This window comes from Melozone crissalis, unplaced genomic scaffold (assembly GCF_028551555.1).
Source record: "Melozone crissalis strain CALT ecotype California unplaced genomic scaffold, PUWL_Pcris_2 ptg000004l_1, whole genome shotgun sequence".
Classification (NCBI taxonomy): domain Eukaryota; kingdom Metazoa; phylum Chordata; class Aves; order Passeriformes; family Passerellidae; genus Melozone; species Melozone crissalis.
Genome location: NW_026535782.1, coordinates 27158684 through 27177130, shown reverse-complemented (window position 1 = coordinate 27177130; position 18447 = coordinate 27158684). Strand labels below are relative to the sequence as shown.

At 37.3% G+C, this 18447-nt stretch overlaps 1 protein-coding gene across 1 annotated transcript in view; it reads right to left on the bottom strand.

Moving 5' to 3' along the window:
- CNOT2 (CCR4-NOT transcription complex subunit 2) overlaps positions 1-18447 on the bottom strand; it is an 84284-nt gene that overhangs the window by 29519 nt on the left and 36318 nt on the right. Inside the window, exon 2 of the mRNA XM_054278028.1 lies at positions 4802-4924. Within this exon, the coding sequence (XP_054134003.1) occupies positions 4802-4912 (111 nt within the window). The 5' untranslated portion in view covers positions 4913-4924. The remainder of the gene's footprint in view (positions 1-4801; positions 4925-18447) is intronic.

Below are 18447 nucleotides of genomic sequence, written 5' to 3'. Positions count from 1 at the left end.
TCAAAGAGTGAAGCCTAAGTCATGTTTCACAAAGCAAGCAAGGCAAACCAACTCACTATTCAGTCAAATCTACAAGAATGCTTACATGCAAAGTAATGCATGTGAAAATATTCATTTGCCATTTATAATTAAGACATTAATCTATTTCTCAAAATAAACTTTAGGGTTTTTTCTCCCTCCACAAATGGATCAAAACAATTCAGACAATTACAAGTTAGGCTAATGTACAGTATCTCTATTCAGCCAAGCAGCATTAGTGTGAATGCTACAACTGCTCCTGACACAAGGGGGTTTCATGGGAATTCTTAAATACATACAAGTCCATATGAAGCATCTGATGTAAAATTATGACTAAGGCAAGAAAGATACCTTAGGAAACATGATACCATAGGTTTCCTCAGAATTCTGAAATAACAGCATTAAAAAGCCAGCAATTCATCTGGATCAATGAGGTTCAGCAGCCTTAAAGTCAAAGTTGTCTCCAGAAAACTGACTAAACTCTTACACACTTAGTTTCCAAAACTTAGCAAGATTCTGGATCTCAATCATGATGGCAAGCTAAACCTTCAGGGTTTTCTCTCTTGTAAAAGTACCACCTCCTTGTAAGGCCAAGTATTTCAAAACACAGTAAAAGTAAAGGTTCTAGGAGTTTAATAGAATCACAGTAAGAGGCCTTTGACCACCCTTTGTTGTATCAGCATCACTGAAATCTGCCTTCGTGCAACTGTCTCATGACAGAGGAACCCCTGAATTTCATCCACCACAGACATGCTTCAGCTCAAGATGGAAGAAACCTTTGGAAAGCAGGCTCCCAGAATCAACAATCCATTTTTCTGTACACAATATCCAAATCTGGGGACTCCCTAGTGCTAGGGAGTTACACAAACAATTGTAATGAGACAAATCAACTCTTCAAGCTAAATCTCACCTGCTACAATTAAAAACACAAATCAGAAGTATTACTACCACCTCACTGCAAGCATTTTATTATCTGTTGAGCAACTGGAAAAGAAAATGAACAGTGAAGGTCTGGGCCAAGACTTGAAAAAAATATTAATTGAAAAAATCTCCTAAGTTTTCTGATTGGGTAGACCTTCATTAAAATGCACGTGTGTCTACTGTCAGATTTATGGCTACAAAACAGAAGGTGACCTTATCTCACACTCTCAAGTACACATTTTCAGTAGGTTGGACTAAATTGGTCAAACCTTGTGGAGCCCTTCTTACATTCTCATACATGAGAAATCAAAGAAGTTCAGATTGAATTGGTCCAATCTTTTCTCAAAGCTCATCTGCATTTTTGTTTTTTTCATTTAACAACTGTAGTTTCAGAAATACATGAGCACCATGAGTTACCAATTTCTACAGTTCTCTATTCAAATAAAAAGACATGTATCCATGTCCTGAAAGTTATTTTGCTGAGTGCACAGACAGCTCAATTAAGTTTGTGAAATTAGCAACAAGTAAGCTCTGCAATTGTTTGGCAGGTGCTCAGTCCATCATCTTATCAATTTATATTAAAAGGATCCCACTTGTTGCCAGCAAAAAGTTACACTATTTTCTTAACCCGTTCTTTGTTCTGTAAGTACTGTAAAATACCTAATTCATTTCCCAAAGGATTATTAACCTGCTTATAATTCACGGACCAAGTGCAGAAAGATTCAGACAGAGCATTCATGCATATACTCTATTTCTCTCCCCTACTTAGCTCAGCAAGCATGTGATGATTCAAGTCAAAGCAACTTATTCAGTAAAAAAAAAAAGCCTATAGATGGCTTGAACAAGATGTAATCTCATCTAAGGAACCATAATTGTGGGCCTAAAATAACTTATCCAATCTGTATCTGTATGATCTTGAAAGGACTTGTGTTTGTGAGTAACAGGCAACTTTTGCATTTCAACTACCGTATTAGTCCTGTTTATTTACAACTGCTTTCTCTAGTGAAACAATAGGTAAATTAAAAGAAAACTTTTATCTCTTAGCTACACAGAGGCTGAAATAAAAGTAACATGTCCAAAATTATTTGCTGCTAGTTCTTTCCCCATGTCAAAAATATTTGAAATTTAGGACAGGATTTAGCTTGACTTTACTGTAAAAATAAAGTGAAAAGTAAGTTTTGAAGTTTATACAAAGGCTTGCAGTAATAGCCTTTACTCTAAATTTTAGAAGGATTTCACCATTCCCTATGTTCCCCCATTCCTGTACTCCCCAGCTTTGAGTACACCTACACACAAGCAGCAACAGTTCCTTGGAAAGCAGCAACTCTCAAGATGAGAATCACTAAAATTTCAACAAAATGAAAACGAGAAATACCTAGCTATATCCAGTATAAGGGCAAATATTAAACAAGCTTTAGCCCTTGCTGAAAAACAGAATTTAGTGAGTCTATTCACAGAAGCTTCCACCAAAACCATTCTATTTCAGTTGGAAGAACTCTAGAAAATAAATGAAGCATAAATGAAGGACTCTGCATTCATATCTACATATCATACACTGGAGAGAAAAAAATTACATTTCAGTATTTTTATAGGTCAGTTGCAAATGCCTACCACATTAATTGTATCTGCTTTCAGTAAAGACATAAATGGAGCTGAAGTTGAAAAAGGAAGAATAACAAACTGCAGTAAAATTGCACCTTGTTTAGATAATATAAGAGTAATTTGCTTCTTTGCCCGATATGTCTTCTGCCTTTATTTTATTACCATAGTAGATGTGAAGACAGAAAGATTCAAAGTGCTTCAAGATCTAAAACGCTGGAATTTTCCCCCAGGTGTTCATAAAACTGGATCTAGGTTTTGAACATTAGTCTTTATTAGCTTACTTGGAAAAACTTCTGAGCAATTTTATTTTAGCCTGTCAATACAGAGTCAATATATTTATTTTACTTTCATATACACTTTTAGCTGAATTCTAGTTGAAAGACTATTTGAAAACATGGTTATTTTCAAGAGGCAAAGGTTTACAAAGCTGCGCAAGAAGTTGGAAACTTAAGAGAATGTAACAACCTTTCCAAACCTCCTTATCTACTGTGAGCCAAGTGAAAGAGCAAATGGAACATGTAATACACAGTATGCATTTAGCTATACCTGAGTGATCAACGGTGTACAGTCAATATTATTGCCATAAATTTATTTGTATAAACTTATAAAAAAGTCAGAATAGCATATAACAGTTTAAAATTTCTTAAGCATAAACTCTGAAAGTTGTAATGGTCAACAGTTAAGCTCCAGGACTTGGGGAACCTTAAAATAATTTAGAAATAAAATTTTAAAAAGCTTTTGCAAATCCACTCTTCTATTTCCTGTTGGAATGACATCATTCTTCTGCCAACTACAGGCTTCTATGCCCCATTTTGGCCACTTCTCCCACAGGCCTTCAAGATTTCTCATTTGTCATTCCTGGTGTATGGAACACCCACCTTCTTCCTCTTGAAGTGCCATTCTAAGATCCACTTCTGCAACTCTACCTACAGAAAAAGTAGGCAACTAAAACATTCATTCACTGTGTCAACGATGTGACAAGCCATCAGCTTTCACTGTGTATGCTGTGCAGCATAGCATTTACCTCACTTTATCTTTCTTACTACACCATAATGATTTCACCCTCAGTGCATCAAATCTAAAAGTAGGGATTTAATGTACCAAAATCACTTTGGAAAAATTCTCTCTATTGTTTTTGAGTGCTAGCTGCACCTCTCGGTGACCACAGAAAGGATGTAATTCCACACTAAAAATATTCCACTGTGCCTATGTGCATCTGTGGTACATGACAATGTGTAATCAACATAAAGAGAAAAGAGCAGCCCATTTAGTTTTGTTTACACTCTACTACATTTTCATCCTTTGCTGGCTCTTTATCAATTTATGAAACTGAATTGGAAAGCTGCATTTATGCTTTTTTTAAAATTTCATTTTGTCTGAAAAAGCCTTCTACTCTCTAAACCTATTTCCTTCTCTTTGAAAATCTAAATTAAAATTCAGCTAAGAGTCTGTAGGAAATGCTTCTCTTGACACAGGCCAAGGTCTATCAAGACTATGTTCACAACTGCTATTAACCATATTTCTAGACAGTCTTGGAGGCAGACTTGAAGCATTTTCACCTTCTTAAAAATTTGAATGGAATTGTTTTTTTTTTTAAATTAGGAAGGATGTGTTGCCTACACGTATCAAATACAAGCCTACCATGAGATTATATTACTGACCTGCAGGTGACATGAACTTCAAGCCACACTTTCAAGTCCTCCATGTATTTCTTCATGCTACTTCATGTAAAAGTGACATACTTTACTGCCTAATATATTTATCTTTGGTAAGAAGCAGCAGAGCTTCACTAATGTCAATGCAGTTCTAACATACAATTTGTCATTAATGAGTGGAAAAAATGTTTAGGAATTGCTAGTTTTGCAACTGTGTGGCATTCCAAATAGGAGAAATACATAACTTAGATTACTTCAGTAAACAAACTGCACAAAGCATTTTCATCAGAAACTAAAAATGGCTGAAGATGTAAAACGCAAAACCACAACAAAAAACCTGAAGACCCTGCACAGGAGCACAAGATGTAATCAATAACCCAATTTAAATTACAAACACAATGCTTCAAGATGAAAAAAAAAAAAACCCACAAAACAACACTAGCAAGTATATGGCTGAAGTTTACGTGAATAAATTCACCGAAATTAAAGCACTTGCTGCTGGAAATGTACAGCTTAAAGCTAAATGAAGATCTTCCTCACATACATTCCACATATTGAAACTATCTCAGTACTGAAAGGAGAAAAAATAAGCTTATTCAACTTACATCTTTTTCTGACCGATGTGGGAACATCGATGATTGGCTGTAGTACATGTTCTCATCATGGTAGTCACCATCAACCCCCTCTACAAACTTCTTCCTTGAAGCACCAAACATGCTGTTTGTCACCTAAATAAGAAGAAAATGTATTATACACCATATATTATTTGGTTTGTTACATAGTTGGTATATATTTTAAATACATATCGGTAGAAGGATGGTTAAAACCCATTTCTAAATATCTGAAAATTCCTCTTAAAAATACTTTCCATATATTGCCAGCGTAATGGTGCTTTCAAGATGGATTTTCATGTGACGAACTCATATTCCAGAAACAACTGGGGTGGGGAAAGGGGACATATTTACATTTTTTGGAAGGGTGTTGTTATGTTTATTTTACACTCAAGCTTACTTAAAATTACAACATGTCAGAAAATAAAAGAGCAAACTTCCTTAGTTTTCCTCTCCTCAGGTAAACATTCAGCCTAAAACGAAATAATTAAGAATATTCTTTAGAGCCCAGTCACCTTAAAAGAAATAGCAAAAATAAAAGAGAGAAGAAAAAAGAAAGATCTGTGAAATCTTCCATATCTCATCACCAGAAAACCAGCTTTCAACTTGACCCCACTCAGATCCATGATAACTAAGAGAAGACTGAGCTTAACCACACTCAACAACTTCATCCCAGACTGGCAAAGTTACTGCAGACAGCCCACAAAAACCCACTAGGCTTTATTTTACCCTTACTCCCAGGATCACACATGCACACAGTGCTGCTAAGTCAGGAAATGGAAGCCAGAGAAACAGCAGCCACACAGCTGGTCACAGAACCTTAATTCATTAGAAAATTCAATCCTGCAGCAGGGTCACACAATGTCACTAAAGCATCCCCTGCACACAGTGTGTACTTCTCTACCTCTCATTTGATCACCTGGCTATGAAGCTCTGGCCCAGCACGGCGCGCGCTAACCAAGCCCTGTTTTAACCACCCAGGTTAATGTTCAAACCAGCCAAGTGGCACATGCAGGTCAGCACAGAGCAACTTCCCAGCTTCTTGTACCACATGGGGAGACTGGAGAGAGTGCAATCCAACAGGGTGATAATCAACCCTGAGCTACTGCCCTACAGAACTTATCTTCACAAGGATCTTTATAATCTCGAAAGGTAAGGAAGCTAAGGTAGAGTTCACTTATGAAATGCTCTGAACCTTAAAATTTACTGTCTTCACTACAGCATTAGACAAACTTAAAAACATAAGATTTCAAACTTCTTTAAAAAAAAAAAAAAATCAGTCTGCATTACCTTAGGCTCATGCTTGAAACTGAAGTTTCAAAATATTTATTTTGGTTGGCTTCAAGAAGAGTTACTTTCAGCCAGAAATCCTCTTGACAGAAATCCCTGCTGACACAAAATTACTGTGATATTCCTCACAGTATGGCTTATTCAAATTTCACCTTTACTGATGAAGATTTCCAAGCTGTATTTAAATAACATGGCTGTTCCTAGACTGGTAACAATCAAGCCCCATGGTTTCAAAGTCATAGTACTTTTGATTAACAGTAGTCAACACCTGGGATGCATTTAATACAGCTATACCCCACAGAATGATCTCAAAACATTTGGCTAAACAAGAGTCTGCTGCACTACTCCTACAAGAGGATTTCAGATATTCAGACTACTGATATTCCAGAACAAATGTAAAATCTGTTACAAATATGTGAAGGATGGCATGTAAAGATACTACATACCTTCCCCAGATGAAACTTGTCTTTTATGTTTTTTACAAAATATGTGCAAATATAAGGTCCCCAAGTGCTAGAATGCAATCAGCTGACTTTCACACTTATAGTGAAGCTTTCATTACACTGTAAGCATATCCCACTGTGTTAATCCCCTTACAATGCAATTATCACCTACCAGATGGGATGGAGCATTTAACAGGCTAAGGGGATTATCTTGTCCTTTGCTCTGCCTGAGTAAAGTGCAGAGAGATGAGCAGTTGCCTTTAACTGCAGTAAAAAAGATAGTGAAATGCTCTGGCAAAGCTATCTTCAGCAATAGAGAAGCTGGAGTCTCACCCAACTACTGCTCCTGAGAAGCAGAAAAGCAGCTTTACACAAGTCCCAAAGAATTCTTTGGTACTCCTTTAACAATACCTGGGATAAGTAAAGGATTATTTTTTGTCACATAACCTTCTCTTGTGATACATCATCAGAATAGCAACTGAATTGCGATAGAAAGCAAGTCCCTGATGCATATGTGGTACTGTACTAAAGTAATAAGAAACCCTGAGCTACAATACAGGAGCTATATAAGGGGGAAAAACTATTGTCTTTGACCCAGCAGATTTTGATCTTATTTCTTCAAAGGATTACACATGGCTGGCTACATATGTACTGTAAAGATCTCTAAGTCAGTGGGTCAGACCTCTCAAAATATATGTCTATAGCTGCTCCAAGAAAGTATGTCCAAATGTAGTCTTTCTACTGAAAAGTTGAAAAATATTTTAAATTCCCCACTAAATTCAAACTTTCTAAAATATTATTTTCTATACTGAAAATCATAAATGACAGTGGCGCAAAAAACTAATCAAGACTACTCCCTGAAGACTGATGAAGTACAATGATACTAATATGGAGTCTGACAAGGGCATGGTTATAAAGAAAGAAAATGAAGAAAACTTCTAATAATTAGATAAATATTGGTTTTTTTATTGGAAATCCATATTTCTACATGACACCTAACAGAACTGTGCTGATGAACTCCAGAGAAAACACAGCAGGCTGCAGCTCTAGGGAAGAGTTCAGGAAGGCTGAGGAGCCTGCAGTGCTCCTGTCTGCTACCCAGCTGCATCACTGCACCCAAGTATCCTGAAGACCTTCGAAGACTTTTTGCTGACACTTCCTCACAACAGCTTTTTTGTATGTGATTTTGTGTTGGTCAAAGCTGCCAAGCAAAGCAGTCGCATGCAGTGTTCAAGCTGTCCAAACTCCCACTGAGGGAAGTGGTGCAGGCAGGGGAGGGCATTCTGGCAAGCACCCAAAGGATTCATGTTAGGCACTCCTAACATGATTCCACTCCACTAGAAAAAGCTGTCTCCTGCTCTTGGGGTGAACCACAGCACAGATCACAACAGAGAAATGTGGTGGTACAATTACCAACACTATCCAGCCCTGTCACAAAACTAACAGCAGAGTAACATGAGGCAAGCTGCTAAAAACCAGTAACAGAAAGAGCAGGAACTGGGATTAGAGACTTGAACTGCAGCTGCTGTAGCCAGGTTGCTTACTTTGTGCTCATTCTGAAGCTAAAACCAGCAGCCAATTTACCTACTTCCCAATAGTCACTGGTGACAGTGAACGGCTGGCAGACTTCTGAATCAGAGCACTTATCCCCATGCAGACTTTTATATTACAGCAGGTTTATGCAATGACAGTGTCATACTGCTGCCAGGTTAGCAGCAGGCACCTTCCAATCCATGGTAACTTATTCCAGGATTCACTAACACGCTCATTAGTCACTCATGCTACAAGCATATGCAGAGATATTGGAAAAACACTGTTGTGGTACTCTTTGTAAGAAGGTGTGAGAATAACTGGGTCTGTGCCAAATGCAGACAGATCTGCAGATGGAACTTAGTTGCTTATTTCCTAGGACAAGAAGCCACTGAGAAACCTCATACACAGACTGACAGATCGCTGCCCAATCAGCTATGAAAGTAAATACAGCAGAGTTCATGAAGCCCTTACAAACAGATCTTAAACCCTTTGGAAATTAACAGTGATCAGAAGTTTTCGACTTTCAGGTACAGGTCTAAATTGGTGAGGTGAAGAGAGGTAGAAATCAGCCTTTATATTTCAGTTCCTCTTTCATATATATCCATATACACATGCCAACACAATCTCACAGAAGTGGTATGCCAACTGCATGACAATTTTATTACACACAGAATTCTTGTCTCTCAGACTAATGTCATGATTCCCCTCTCCTAATCCTCTAAGTACTTTCTTTGCTACTGTGGGAACTCAGTTCTCCATTGCACAAGACACACTGGCAGTATAACCATTCATTAAAAATGTAAAAACGGTGCACTTAGGTCAATTCATTCTTTAGCGTAATGTTGCAAAAGTACTTACAACTCCCACTGATAGTCCCATGCAAAATATTATTAGAAAATATTCAAGGTGACAGAGGAAAGAAAGGGAAGGAGCTACATATTAGGGTGGAGTTAAGAGAACTAACCTAATACATGGCCACAAACCACATTGTCCACTTCTGATCAAGTGAACACATGCACTTCCTTCAAAGCATGGGCTGCACGTGGCTCAGGGCAACCCTTGGTATCAACAGAGGCTGGGGGATGAACAGATCGAGAGCAGCCCTGCCAAAAGGGCTTGGGTGTGTTGGTGAATGAGAGGCTGGACATGTGGCAGCAGTGTGCACTCAAAGACCAGAACACCCACTGGATCTTGGCAATCCAAAGCAGCGTGGGCAGCAGGGCGAGGGAGGGGATTCTGTCCCTCTGCTCTGCTTTGGTGAGACCCCACTTGGAGAGCTGCATCCAGCTCTGGAGTTCCCAGCATGGGAAGGACATCACCCTAATGGAATGAATCCACCAAAGGGCCACCAAGATGACTGCAGGGATGGAGCACCTCTCCTATGAGGAAAGGCAGAGAGAAATGAGATTATTTAGCCTGGAAAAGAGAAGTTTTGAGGGTATTTTATTTGTGGCCTTCCAGTACCTGAAGGGAGCCACACAAAAAATATGAATCATGTACTGACAGGACAAGAAGGAAATTATTTTAAACTGACAGCAAGCAGGTTTAGGTTAATGTTATGAAGAAATTCCTTACTGTGAGGGTAATAAGGCACTGGCACAATGAGGCTGCCCAGAGAAGTTGTGGATGCCCCATCCCCAGTTTTCAGGTTGGATGGGGCTGTGAGCAACCTGGTCTAATGAAAAGTATCTCTGCCACGGCAGGGATCTGGAAACAGATTATCTTTAAGGCCCTTTCCAGTCTAGCCATTCTGTGATTCTATGTTTAGAACTTACAACTTCAAGCTAATGTTCATCAAGCAAAATGCAGTCAGAAACCTGGTAAGACCTTTAAATTCTTCTGTGGAACATTTCCTAACAACAGGAGAACTTGAAGCACTGTACAAATCTTATGAACTTGAAGGATCTAATAACCAGTTTGCTGTGGTCACTGACCTTTATACTTCAGCTGGGAAAATAACCCAAAACAACAATCAGTACTTATTTTAAAGAAGATATAAAGAGAAGTATTTTAAATTGGGAGGAATACTGCAGTATAGCATAATTCAGCACACAAAAATGTCTCACCAACAACTGAAAAATATCTTATTGAAACTCAATTTTTATGAAAATCTACTAAAAATTGTCTTAAGCTGCAAGAAAATCTTAAAAATTTACTTATAAAGTCGTTCTATGATTGTGTATCAATGTTAGTTTAACATCCTGAAGCAAATTATTAAAAAATGAAAACTAATTATATTTTTTGTTTTGCCATATTACTATAGGCAGTGCCTACAGAGCACTCACTCACACCATTAACATAGCCAAATCTAAACTAAGATGATACTATAAAATTGCAGAGGAGAATGAAAACTTTTAATTTTCCATAGAGTAGAAAAACCAACATTGAATTACAACTGATGAAACTCATCATCTTTGTGAGATTAAAACTATACACAGTAATACAAGCTGGGAAAAAAAAGAGAAACCCTTTTAGGAATTCTAGCAGTATCTTCCCTTTCCTGCCTCTCCCGTGACTACAGTGTTTGTCAACAGGCACACTATCATTACATGGAAGCAATTAAAAGTTGTAATCTCAGTTTGATGTTACAGAGCTTCTACCCAATTATCTACTATTGCTGCTGATGCTGCTGCCTAGGTATTAACAAGCAAAGGCAATAATTTACTGTATTTCTTGTCTGTCACAAATCACTGTTTTCACAGAAGATGACATACTTACACATGGGAAGGATCTACAAAAGTGACCCTTATTGAGAATTTTAGTGAGAAATAAGAGTCTCTCAAAATGTCTATCAAAAATCACATGAAACACAAAATGAGCCCGCAATTTAAGTGAAAATACAGAAGTTGGAATTCCATCAGTTGGTTTGCTAGCATAAATTAAATTTATAGCAAAAACTACTACAGTTTATGGTCCTATTTCTTGCCAAAGATAATTCCTATTTAACTTAAAGTGGAACTGATATACAATAGAATATATATTACCAAGTTGCTAAATGCAAAAAACCTTCCAAATCCCAAACCTTTAGCGATAAGTTAAAGCTATTACAAAATATATATGAAAAGTACACTGATAGAAATGGATTTCATTTTCTACACGCAAGACAAAACAAAACCAGAAGTGGAGATCCTCTGTTTTCTCATTTCATAATTGCAGTTTGTCTACTTCTTCAAGGTGAATGATAACCTCTACCAGAACACTGTATGATAATGCTATGATAACAAACAACAACTTTGTAGTACCAAAAGAACATCATCATGGCAAACCGAGTATTTCACTATATTTCTTTCAAAAGCTACACTACAACTGTGAATCTATGCTGCATCCAAACTATATCCAAGAAATGGCAGTCCCTAACATCAAACAAGCCACAGAAATTCTCCTGAACAAGATCAACATGCTAACTGTTGTTAATCATCTTTAACTCTTACAAAATAAACATTTTAAAACACTCCTGAAATAGCATAGGAGGAATAGGAAAAAATTATCCTACATTAAAATAAGAATAATCCAACATTGAAATTACTAAAGCTGAACTGGAAAATTGTGAGTATAAGAAACTCCACTTTGTCTTGTAACATGGTTGACACCATGTCCATCCTGGGAAAAAGTCTTGCAGGTTGTCCTCCTGGTACAGACACAACACTTGAAATATATTAGCAACCAACAGCAGTTTGGGATATGACTTCTCTTTAAGCTGGATGCCTTTTATGGGTTTGATCAATGAGTTATACTCATAGGGAAAAGAATCTTCTGATAGACCATTCGAACGAAATCCAAACACATAAAACACATACACTTCTGCAAATCTGCTGCTGCCTTTCTTGTATTTTCAAATACAAGAAAGGCAGCAGCAGATTTGCAGAAGTGACAAGGGCAAACAAACTCACACTCCATCTAGAGCAGTCTGGGGAGAAATCAGGATGATGCCACATGCATTCCACCTTAGTCAATGACAGGAGCTGAGAAGGAGGAGTGTGTGTCCTCTGCAGACATGGCAATGAAATCACAAGTCCTGACTACTGCACACATCTGCACACCCACACACACACTGTAAAATACACAGCTGTATTTTCTTGTCAAGGCCATGGTTTAAGGAATATTGTCCATTGGGAACAATGACTACTTCTCTGATATTATTATAAAAATAAACCTTTCCTACAAAAACTGGTACTTGGTTAATGTAGGAATGGGTGACTCTCACAAGAAATTCAGCTGTAAAGTCGGTAGATAAATAACCAAAAAAACCTCAGGACTCCATTTCAGAAAGATAATTAAATGTCTTCAAATACCCTTACAATAAGCTTATTACTGCAGTGACACTTTTCCTGGCTGCTCAGAAATTTATTTTGTGAGTTCCTCTCAATCACTATTTTACATCTCAGCCATAATAAAAAACTGACATTGGCAGGTATCAGAATGGCACCTTCCTACTGTCTTTTGCTTGATAACCTTTGACTCATCCCATTATGTAATTCAGAAACACAGTGGTTGAAAACTACTTGCAGTTTGAACTAAAAATTGATTTTGTAATTGAAAAAATTGCAGTTTGCCATATGAGCTGTATTAGTGCTTTTAAGTATTTCACCGTTGACACAACAAGTTTAGTTGTTTTTCAGCAATTTTCCTTTTGTAACAAATCAGAATAAGATAACCTCTTATTCAGCAAGTTCATCTATTTGAATTTTATTTCCAGTTTCATACCTGGGCTTGCCTTTTTTTGTTGCTTTGTGGCACATTCTTCTAAAAATGAAATAAAAAGACAATTTATTCAATTAGAAATTCTAGATCTACTCAGATACCCTCTGGAGACTTCCTTAATAGAGCACATACAATCGTAAAGCCCAGCTTTAGAAGATCAGAAAATCCCTAATACATTAAGTTCTTCAGATATAACAAAATGCTACCATTTCCTCCAGGCCCCAAAGAAAGAAGTTGGAATGTGGAATTTTCTTAAACACTGTGATCCTCAGAGCAAATTGATAAACATGCAACTTCTGTGTTCAGCAAAATTCTGTTGCAGCCAAGTGTGCATATGGCCAAACTCACATGATGCATGTGCAGTCTGAAAGCTGAAAGGATTAAGGTAACTGCAGAAATGAACCCATAAAGTAAAATTACACTAAGCACATGCACATTGTTCTGAATTACTTAGAAATGTAACCGATTCTATAAATTTCTCATGGAAGCAAAAAAGGAAATTGTGACCAAAGTCAATAGTTTAAAGAAGTTTACAATTCCTACTCTAAAAACTCCTTTCTGTATGAAGTAAGTCATAGAACTGGTTATAAGTAACTTCAGCTGAAAATTCAAACAGGGATGCCAGATGAGGCAAAGCATATAGAGGGCATAAGAAGCTTGTGTCTCAAAAAAGTTGCTCCATCTTGTACTGGCAATAGAAAAATGGATTTTAACAGGGACATACCAATCTGACCTCAGAGTAGTGGTCCTCTCTTCAGGTAAGCAGTGCCCCTCTGCTAGAATGCACTAGAACAGGGCAGTTGCTCAATACATGTTTTGTGACACGTGTATGGGCACGTAGCAGAGCAAAGATTCTTAAGGGACATAAATGCACTCCTGTGAAGGGAGGTAAGCAGGTTAAGTGATAATCAGACAGGCCATAAGCCAAGTTTGGAATTCCAGCATCTTAACTCACTGAATCCCCAGACAGGTCAAATATGTTCAAAAATACAAAGAGAAATACAGGATGACTTCTGATAAAAAGCTCGGAACAGTTCTGAGAGAAGAAAAACACTTTAAAGACTTTTCCTTCATCACTGGTATTTAACAGTCATCATGTATTTAATAAAAAAATACTTTTTAATAGCAATTATAACAGAAGCTAACTAAGTAAGATTAAATACTTTGGAGTCCAGTTTCACAATTAATAGAGCTGCAGTGCTGAAGTATTTTTTCTCTATCAACTGTTACAGCTTTGATATCAGCATGACACACTTTGCCACCTCTGATGCTTTGTATCACTCACAGCTGCTCAAAAATATTTTCCACAAACAACAGACAACTCAAGACAATGCAAAAATAGACCAACACAGCTTAAACTGGAAAACGAACCAGGTCCTCATCTACTCCAAGCCAGCACTATAGTCTGACTTCTGAAGCAGAGGTAACTGCTCCCAGTATCAAAGAAATGATACAAAGGTTCCATTATAGGGAGCTGCTCAAAAACCTTTTATGTTGATGAATCCTCTAAGAAGCTATCAAAACAAAAGAAAACCCCTGGTGGAGCAACACAGAAACACTTACACTGAAATCAGAATCTGCCAAATCAGAAATGTTTACAAGGAAAGCTAGTGGTGAGGAAAGAGGAAACAACACTCCCAGATTTTAGGGAGGCTGTACCCCTCCAGGGGATCAAAAGTGAAAATGGCCTGCATCAAGGACACTGCCAGGGCAGGAGGTGGCAACACGGGATGGGAGTGGATGGAAACATGAAGGTCAGCTGGGCCTCACAGGCAAGGGAAGATGGTTACAAGGGCATGGTTGAAATGCTTGTCAGTGAGCAAGTATTTTACCACATCACCATTACCACACGCCTGCTCTATTGCTGCAAGAGTGCTTTTTCCCATTTCTCTTAACCTTGCTGAGGTCCCTTACAGGACACCTAAGCCAAGCTGACAGAGTTTCATCTGCTAAGTGCCTCCAGCTATCTCTGTAGTCACTACTTCACATACTGTTCAAGCAGTATTTAACACTTCCTACACACCCAAATCAGCTTTCTAGATCTGTATTCCTACAAAATAATAAGTCTTATTAGATGGTGTTTGTCACACAAGTATGCTGCATCTGTTCACTGAACCCTGTTTTCTGTTGGTTGATTTACTGTTTAAAAACTTTTGTACTATATATCACACATACAGATGAAAGCCTGTAAACCAAATGAAAAAACAAACTCTGAAGTGTTAATTCAATTTTGGTTCATAATTGCATGATTTAGGTGTTTTCATCATGCCAAATCTCATTTATTGTATGAGAAGAATAAAAGATTAAAAATTAAACAACAGGGCTCCTTTGACTTATTTGCTTTCAGCTGATACTCTCAGCCAGGAGGCTAGATTTCTGCATCTGTGCTTCAGCTAAAAGGGAAACCATTGCCCCAGCTGGGACATTTCCACAAAAATTTTCTTCTTTCCAGGAATATTGCAGTTATCTTTTTTTTCTTTTTTTTTTTTTTGGCACAGCACCAATTCCACTAATTTTTTATGACAGCTGCACTGCCTTCCTTTTTCTTTCTGGATAGAGTCAAAACTTTCATGTTTGGTTAATCTAAAATACTGTATTTTAAATAAGCCCTGGTTCCCTGGGCATTTCCTGCAGTTAAGCACTGTACAGTGAGATGTGCAGCATGATTAACAAAGTAAGAACAGAATATTTTTTTCTTTCATTACTCTGATGGAGTTTGTTGACATTAAATAAATCAGTACTACTACAGACCCATTTCTACTCCAGCTTCTGCCAAGGTGAGGGGTGGGGGAAGGTGTATTGTTGGTGGCTTTGGGTGTGGGAGGGCTTCTAGTAGAGGGAGCACAAGGTAGATAAATCTTAACTGAATAAGAGAGCCACTACTTTTTTACCTTCTATCAGTACATTCATTTATAAAGTTTTTAATGTAAGCTGCTAACCATTTCTTTGAAACACCTCAGGAAAGAGGTAATAACAGTACTTTTAATTTAAGTTGAATTTTAAGAAATACAGGCCTCCCTTTGGTTAGCGCTTTTTTTTTTTTCCTCCTGGAGGTATTTTAAAAATAGAAATAGCTGAGAATATTTCAGGCCAAAAAATTTATTCTGCACACACAGCACATCAAACATCTTGTCTTACATTAAAATACAACTGGAAAATTCAAAACATCAAGTGTGTTTAATATATTGAATGCTTGAAGGAAAAGAAGTATTTATGAGCTGCCACAACCTCCTGGCAGCATACTTGCCTCTCAGTGACTCTCCTTCTCCAGACTAATGTTATGGTCTGCAAAAGCAGAAACACTTCCCAGGAGCGCAGACATGCTGAAGTTAAATTCATTTATGGGTTTTTGGAGTGTCCTTCTAAAACATACGTACGAGTCTGTGACTCTTCAGGGCAAATGAAAAAATCCAAGTCAAAATTACAAACTTTTACCCCTCTGGTTATTTATTTACCGTGCTTTTTATTAAATGAAACTCTTCAGATGCTTCCTAAGTATTCCAGGGCCTGTTTCTTGCAACCTTCTGATTACACAGCCAGACTATGTTGTGATTACAGCTATACCAGGTTCAGACACAAAATAAAGCATGACAAAACAACTTTGAATGTTTTCACATCATATCTGAAGTACAAGGCCAAACCAGTCTTAAAAAGAATTTGCTGATCTTTTAAAAAAGATAATGGGAAGGTACCGGAATTATTTAAGACTTTAAATTTCTGAACTGCAATTCCTCATAATTTTTATTATTCGATACTACTCCACAGTGGAAAAGATAAATTGTACATAGACTGAGCTCCCTACAACACTATCACAAATGCAATCAACAAGTAGAATTAAGGAAGTGGTAAATGCACCTATCATGCCTTTCCACTGTACTAATCTTGCACATGTTTAATTTCAACCTCTCCAATCATTCTGTTGTCCATTAAAGCTGTCAAAAATTAAATCAGACTAGCTATGCACCCTCTCTATGCACATGGACTTTAGTCAGATTTCCATATTGTAAAAATCTGGCTTTATGCTGTAAACTTTGTTCAAATATCAGAAACTGAAATAACACACCAGTTTTAAATTAAAAGCAACTCTTCTTGGAATGGACAGACTTTACACCACAACATTTTAAAACAGAGCTATCTCAAATTGGCAGTCTAAGCTCAGACTGCAAATGTTGCTGAGACCTGGCCCAAGCCCCAGACGTGGGATGGTCCCCTCCATCTCATACCTTCCTCACAGTTTCTGAGACAGTAGCTGTATGCAGTGCCCCAAAACAGAACAGCAACATTTAGTGCCTCAACAGCCTCCTAAAACAACCAACAGGGCACTGCTTTCCATTATTCTGGTCACACTCCCATAAAAAAAGAGTACTTTTAATTGTGACTTCTCAATCTTCAGCTAATGTATACACTTTACTCAAGAGTTCCTAGTTCTGATTTCACAAAATTCAGAAGTTATCCTGACCAGCAACATTACTTCACTTTCATCTAAACTTGCAATAGCAAAACACTCAAATGAATTTTCGTCTCAACATATTTTACCAGTATTGCAGATGGAGAAAGCAGAAGATTTAAATCACTACACCATGATCTGATGCCAAATTCTTTGAAGTATACTCAGAGTCAGCCAAGTCCTGAAAGAAGTTCTTGCTTCTTGAGTGATACAATCCCTTTCCTGCCCTCTCCAGCCTCCACAATTTTGAAACAGAATCTTAGAAGATTTTAAAAAAAAATTGTTCCAGATATAAATCTTGTTCAGGAAAGATAAAAAGTAATTTCTTTATAATATTTTCAAAGTCTAAATGAATACAGTAAAGTCATGAATATGTCTTTCTCTTAGCATCAGGCTGGCAAGAATATGGAGGGTGATACATTTCATCATGGACCAATATACCAGATAACTGGAGGCAGCTACATGTTGCATAAGTTTATAGTTATTCTTAATTTAAACAAAATACCACCCAGATACTGCAGCTCTCTTTAAGTGACTGAAGTGTACACTAACTAGCTCTCAAAAACTGCAAATGTCAAAAGTGTTTACAAATATTGAAGTATCCTTTGTGTTTGATCTCCTTCAATACTGTCACTTTTTAAAAAATCATTTATGTATCTCTGTGGTGTCATAAGTTTTTTCTGTTAAATATATTTCTTGCAGCTTTTGTTAACCCTTCCCCCTTTTTAAAAGGGAACTTACCCAAATGCTTATTGCTATGAAGAATAATGTTCCCAGAGGCAGCACAAATGAACAGCCTATAGAGCAAGCACAGTGCACAATCTGTAACTCCCCAAACCTAGTCATACACAAAAAAGCATGTTTTCCTAGCTCTGACCAGAATTTATCTTCAAACTAGTTCAGAAATGGCAATATTATTAACATCTACAAGTAGCATAAAAGAGCCAAAACCATCTATTTCATATAGTGACTGGATATCTATCACACATCTAAATCTTTTTGCTGATTAACCAAAAAAACTGTGACAAGACTATAAGACTATATCACCCACATCTAATTGAAATGCAGAAAAAGAATCAGTCACAAACACATGATTTTTTTAAAAAGAATCTGAACTTAAACAGCTACCTAACAAATTCTAATGCACACAAACCAGTTCCTCCAATGCTGGAGATTGCTGGAAAGGAGGATCTACTACTTCTAAAGTACTAACATGAATTATTTTA